This window comes from Polyodon spathula, chromosome 9 (assembly GCF_017654505.1).
Source record: "Polyodon spathula isolate WHYD16114869_AA chromosome 9, ASM1765450v1, whole genome shotgun sequence".
Classification (NCBI taxonomy): Eukaryota; Metazoa; Chordata; class Actinopteri; order Acipenseriformes; family Polyodontidae; genus Polyodon; species Polyodon spathula.
In genome coordinates, this window is record NC_054542.1 from 47,861,103 (window position 1) to 47,868,247 (window position 7,145).

Sequence of the window (7,145 nt, forward strand, 5' to 3'; positions counted from 1 at the left end):
TCTCATCAAAAGTGGTCTCCACTGACACACATAAAGTAATTACTCTGTTACACACCGAGCTCCAGTCTGCAATGTGCTTAACCAAGGGGAAGTGATGCTTGCATGACATAACTTCAGTGTTAAATCATTGTGCATTCTCAGGTAAAGAATTTTTCAAATGCTGGTTTAGTATACAGATACATTTCTAATTCAACTTACTGTATTGATTTACATTCTAATATTAGTACATGTGCAGATACTGGTTCGGACATGTGTAGAAACTGACCACATCTTTATAATCCAGAGAATCTGTTTGAAATCCTGCAATCCAAAAACCATGTCTTAAACTGGATATCTGTATTTTTATTCTCGAAACAGGAAACCTAACAGTGAACTAATGTGAAGCTTCTATTAGACAAAAATGGATCATTCATTAAGACATAATTATGCTCCCTGTTTTATGATTTATTAATATTTACAACATATTTAGCACCCATACTTGTAATAACATATACTTTTGGTTCCTTTTGCTAACTGCTGTAAAATGATTAAACAAGCATGCTTCACTTCCATTCTCTTAAGCTGCATCAGTAAGCACTCTAGCTTGATCTGAAATGCAATGGAACATGTAGTTTCAGTCCATCAGTAAGTGATGCATGTAACTTGTAATGTATTTTGACAAAAAACAAAAAAAATAGTTCAAACTGGCACTGTAAGTAGGACCAACTTATTATTTTGTTTATCATGTAAGAGTCGTAGTAACACACAATGGCTCAAACTGTGATGCAATTGCTGTTTTCAGTGATCTTGAATACTGACTGAGAGTTAGGAGGAGCATGGACAATAAAAAGTACCTATAAAAGTAAGTGTTCCAGTGGAAGTGATTAACCAGGTGCATCAAAATACCACCAGCCTTTAACTGGATATTCATTTTGCTGGGATTTATTGACACCCATATTACCATCAATATACACAATAAAAAAAGACCTTGGTTGGAGGTCCTCACTACAGCAGATGTGCACATTTTAGGGCAGCGTTACAGTAACATAATCGACCTACTTTACAGGAGTAACAAGACCTGGTATGGGAATCCCCTTATTCTATCCTTAAGTACTTCTGAGACACACCTAGTCAGTTTGATAAACTGTTTGCGCAATTTTGCAAAAATTTGTTTTGCATTATGTGTGATTGCTTTTAATAAAGAAATTATACATAATACCTTGTGGGAGTACAAGCTTTAAAGCAATGTAACATGTGGACTTATGAATAATAATGAATTCTGTTCCCCATGATGAAGCTGTTGAAAGGAAACCAGGATGTATTTGTACTGTGTATGTTAACAGGAAGTAGATGTGCTTAGCTCTGAAGTCACTTTATTTTGTCTACCATTGATGTACATTCCTATCTTTAAGTACTCGCATAACTATTTTGTGTTGTTTAAAAGACTGTAACACCAAAACTAACTTGTTCATTTATTAAAGGATAGTACTTACTGTGTTACTTGTGCAGTGTTATTCTCATACTGTCACACATTCTAGCTGACAAAAGTACTGAAAATACTGAATTGATTTATATATATATATATATATATATATATATATATATATATATATATATAATTTCCTGCATATTTATATTATCATGCCAAAAAAATATATATTGTAATGAATTTATGTAAGTATAACAGTGAATAAACTCATCATCTAGTAAATCAGCTGTGTAATTAGCTTCCAGATTATAAACTTCAAGTTGCACTGTTGGTTATTATCGTTTTGTCCGTGGCTAAAGAATAAAGCTTTTTTTTCCCGTCTGTATTAAATGTTGTGTCATTTGTTTTATAGTATGCCATTTCGTTCATACAGTTTTTTTTTTTTTTTTTGTTGTTTTTTTTTCTAATCCAGGAAATGTCATTTGTGACAGGGCTGGGCTTCCCTATGGAAAATATGCTATCTGGTGTCAATCTGTCACATCATGCTCCTGCAGTGTCACCACTGGGCATAAAGGTGATACGTGTATATTGTGCATACTGGCAACGGTTTGTCAGTGTTGTGAAAATTCCTTGGGCAAACTCTTAACAACACCCTTCACTTTGAGCTGTGACCTAAGATGGCTGAGGGTGGCAGCGGTTTGTGGATTCCAGATGATAAAGACCTTGCTCTTCGAGATCTTTGTTTCATACTTGGTAAACAGATTTTCCTTGATTTGGATGCTTGTATTAAAACCTGGAATGGGTCAAACTCTATGAGTCATTGTGGCAAAGTGCCCAACCCTGTGTGTATTTTCTGTTATATGTTGTGTGTTAATGTTGGTGTATAGTCATTGGTACACAGGATATAAACAGGTCTAACAGAAGTGTTTAAAATGTATATTTGTATTTAGGCACGAGGATTGCACAGCACTTCACGTGCAATTAAAAAGTAATATGTGAGCACGGGGAATTGCACTTTATTAATTCACGTGCAGTTGTACCGCGACTCCAAATTGAATGATTGATTAGCAGTCGAGTCTCGGTACAGCTGCATAAAAGCGGGGTTGGGTGTTCGGTGAGTGGAGAACGGGATTGGAGACAGAGGTAATAAATAATAAAATAATAACGTAAAATTAAAATATCTGCTCACCGTGTTTTGTGTAGTGTTAGTCCGTTTTGTTTGTCTCTTGTTTTGGCGAATGTGCTGTGTCCTGTGTTTTTGTGTTTGTTACAACTGTTTATTTTCTGGCTGTCTGTTCATTTATTAAATGCTGAGCGAGACCATTCGCTCAGCCCCACCAAACTCCACCTCTCTCTGTCGTTTATTTTCCTGTTTCTGGTCTGACGTCATCCACTTCAGCCGTCTTTGTGACAGTCATATATCCATATATCTCAAACTTCATTTATTGCAATATCTTGCAACTTCTGGAGGTTTTTCCGAGACTTCCAAAAAGTGCATGGATTTTCTCTGGGTATTATTTCTAGAGGTTTAACTAACAAGGAAGATATTGCTAGACATTTTATAGGTTTTCAATGGGAAGACATTTTTGTTCTGTTAAGTGCTTTTATTTTCTATCCAGCAAGGTGAAAACAGTATCTGTCATATCTGCTGTGCGCTACACTTCTATTTTCCATGCATTAAGTACTAGGCTACACCCATCTCACCCACAGAGTTCTGTGGTAGGGTATGATTCACAGCCAAGTATCCTTAAACACGGCTACAATCATGCAGTGTAATTACAACTTGGCTATATAAAAACAAGCACTGAGCATTGTTAAAATGTGTTTTTGTATAGTAATAGTTTCCTTTAAGCAAACCCAGCTTGGGTGGAGCTGTTGTTTTGTTGTTGCAGATATGTGTGTCTCCAAGCCCTGAAGCTAATTGGACCTCTCAGCAGGACCCGTGAGAGTGAGGAGTGAGCAGCCCTTATGCACCATACACAAGCTCAATAGGCTTCAGAAGCATGGACCATAATTCTGTATGTACATACCACTGATCATATCCCCCATTCACTTCAAGGCAGCTCCACATCTATGCCATGTAGAAGCGCAACTGATTGCCTTGTTTCAGTGCAGTCGTTGCTCTGGTTATTTGCAATTGCCTAACTGGTTGCATGGAGTAGCTAACAATGCAACAACTTACTTTTCTCACTTCCCGTTGGTCTGGTATTTCACATGGCCCATGATGACCTGGCATCTTCAGGAGCTCCGACAAAGACAGCTCAGTACCATGTGGAAGGTAACTTCTGGTAACCAATGGCCATGCAAAGGCAGGGGTCAGTGGTCCTGAAGATTAAACTTGCCTTGACCAACCAAATCAGAACTCATCCAAGAACTGCAAAGATGGACACCATGTACAGCACATTTTATACCCTGAACCTGTGTACTAAGCAGGGATGGAAATAAGACTCTTATTGCATAGCACTTTCTCTCATTCCAGGTTTTACTACCAGTTTGATTAGCCACAGCGTATAGGTAAACAGCTCAGGTGCATCTTATTGGACTCATAGTAAAGCCAGGAATGGATCAAACTGCTATGCAATGGGAGTTTTATTTCCATTCCTGGTGCTAAGGTATGATCACATCAGGTTTCATTAGTCGCTAGTTAGTTTTGAGTGTATGGTGCTACAAGCTGTAAGTGCAGCAGGCAACTGAGTTAGCTTGCAGAGAGACTCTAGATGCGTGTTTGAATATCTAGAAAGAAAAGACTGCTCAAGTTATTGTGACCATTCAACTACTCCCAGCTGTCACTGGATAATATTAAACCTGGCTTTTAATTTCTGTATGTAAGTAAACTAAGTTTGGGAAAGTTAGTGCAGTTAGAATTCCACAATTAGGTAATGTGGTCTTTGCAAAGCTGGAGCAATGTATACCAATCCTCTATGAGATTTGTACAAATACCCAAATGCTTGAAATGCATATACATTATATGGTATATGTGGGTTTTTTTTTCATATCATATCATATTTTCATATATTTTAGCTCAAAGAGCCAGCTGCCCAACGTTTCGATATGTTGTACATATCTTTCTCAAGGGAGCATGATGGATAAGTATCTGCCTGTACTTTTCAGGATTGAGGAGACCATTACTTCTGACCAAATCCCCAAATATCCATATATAAAAATAATGAAATACAAAATAAGACATTGCTCAACTCTTGCAAAGTGCATATGTAATGGTGTTACCCTGTGTGACATGGTGTTAGTCTGAAACTGGGAAACACGTTCTTGAAATTTCATTTTATGTAGATAACCTATCCTTGCGTCCTATTACCAACTGAAGATCATTTTCAGAAAATACTTTCTGATGGTAATATTAATCTGAATCTGAAATCGTGTCATTTTAAAGACACAAAGTGTAGTTCCCCTTTTAAAAAAAACACCCCTTTAACCATGTGTCTCAGGATTCACCAGGATTCACTTTACTAGACCATTAAAATATGATTTTGGCCTGAACATTGCCTTTATCCATACACTGTACAGCATGTGCAGGCTTTATCTATACACTGTACAGCATGTGCAGGCTTTATGTATACACTGTATGGCATGTGCAGGCTTTATGTATACACTGTACGGCATGTGCAGGCTTTATCCTTACACTGTACAGCATGTGCAGGCTTTATGTATACACTGTACGGCATGTGCAGGCTTTACATATACACTGTACAGCATGTGCAGGCTTTATCTATACACTGTACAGCACATGCAGGCTTTATGTATACACTGTACAGCATGTGCAGGCTTTATCTATACACTGTACAGCATGTGCAGGCTTTATCTATACACTGTACAGCATGTGCAGGCTTTATCCATACGCTGTACAGCATGTTCAGGCTTTATCTATACACTGTACAGCATGTGCAGGCTTTATCTATACACTGTACAGCATGTGCAGGCTTTGTCTATACACTGTACAGCATGTGCAGGCTTTATCCATACGCTGTACAGCATGTTCAGGCTTTATCTATACACTGTACAGCATGTGCAGGCTTTATCTATACACTGTACAGCATGTGCAGGCTTTATCCATACACTGTACAGCATGTTCAGGCTTTATCTATACACTGTACAGCATGTGCAGGCTTTATCTATACACTGTACAGCATGTGCAGGCTTTATCCATACACTGTACAGCATGTTCAGGCTTTATCTATACACTGTACAACATGTGCAGGCTTGGACAGCCAGGCTCACAAGTCAGAACCAATGGGTATCTACACCTAACCCATACCTTCTTGTTGTGGCATGTCTGTCCTTTGACCACAGAGATATACATTCTCATGATATTTTCATGCCGTTTCAACCACTATGTCAAGTTCCTGAACTTTAGCCTCGCAATTTACTTATTTTTCTCAGACAGAACTACTTCACTTTCATGCCAACTATATCATGCATTTATAACCTTTAAAGAAAAGTGAGCCAATAATGCATTTCTCTATTAATTATACTGTATTCAGTCAACACAAACATGTGTTCAGATCACCTGGCTAGCACAAACTCCTTTTGATTATCTAAATTCAAAGAACTCTTCCCATAGTAGCTACTTGTTATTGGAGTGGGGGAAGAGGAGCACCACACCAGCATGGAAAACAGGCATGGAGCAAAGCTATATGAAACTTACTGGACATAGAAAATAGTGATGTGGCTTGTGGTTGAATGGTTAGAACAAAAGAGATTTCCTGGTATGAACTCCATGTCAACCATCTGTGTGACCCTGTGGTGTTGGCCACCTCCTTTATAAAACTGCAAACAAGCAGGGCTTAATATCCAGGCACGTCAAGGGCATTTATCCCCTGCGGTGTCCGGGAATACAAACTTAAAGCTATCGGGAGCATTAAAAAGTAACACACTGTGACCTGCAGACCTGCATCCCCTGTATTCACAGGTAAAGCCGTCTCCATAACCCGTCTTCTCCACACATCGGTAAAGACATAACGTGAGGCATGTGGGAAGACAGACAGATCGACAGGGCACCCCTCCACAGTCTTATACTCTTAATAACTTTCTAAAGATTGTAGTGTGTAAATGTCTATATATGCCTTGGAAGACAAAGCAGCCACTGGGAGCTGTGGACATGTTTAAGGATGACAAACATCATGAGTCTTAGCTGGTTTAGCAAAGACCTGCAAAAATCTTTTTTTGCTTACAAAACTTCTGTAATCAGACAAGTCCATCTAATTTGCAACCTTTTTTTCAGTTTCTTTTTGGATGAACCTGTCAATATTCTCGACTGAGCAGACTAATTATCAAGGCTCTGTATCTTTGTGAAACCAATAATGCTGTTTTGAAGGCAAAAGGTGGTCAATTAATAGTTCCGAGACATTAGATTTTCTTTGGTGGTTATATTACGACAAAACTTTCCGTTTTCAACCCAATTGAAACTATTTATACCTAAACTAATGTGTAAAAAGAAGACAATTAACTTGTGTAATCAACTTTATAACTATTTATTAAATTAATTGTAGCCAGATTTAAAAAAAAAAACGTGAAATCATGTCGAGAGAGTTATATATGTGACTGTATATTATATATGTGTGTATATATATATATATATATATATATATATATATATATATATATATATATATATATATATATATATATATATATATATATATATAATGTAGTTTCAGTAATGTCCTCTAGTGGACACAGGACTCAGTAATAGATCTGTACTGGGGTTGCTGGGATACAGAAT

The 7,145-nt window shown here is 37.6% G+C and overlaps 1 protein-coding gene across 5 annotated transcripts in view; it reads left to right on the plus strand.

The window, feature by feature from the left end:
* LOC121320965 (A-kinase anchor protein 11-like) overlaps nt 1-2,243 on the plus strand; it is a 28,406-nt gene extending 26,163 nt beyond the window's left edge. For 4 of the 5 annotated variants that reach the window (XM_041259813.1, XM_041259812.1, XM_041259816.1 and 1 more), the window contains one exon: nt 1,881-2,243. In XM_041259813.1, the coding sequence (XP_041115747.1) occupies nt 1,881-2,054 (174 nt within the window). In that variant the 3' untranslated portion in view covers nt 2,055-2,243. The remainder of the gene's footprint in view (nt 1-1,880) is intronic. The other variant, XM_041259817.1, reaches the window with a different exon arrangement.
* Nucleotides 2,244-7,145: the final 4,902 nt, after the last annotated feature.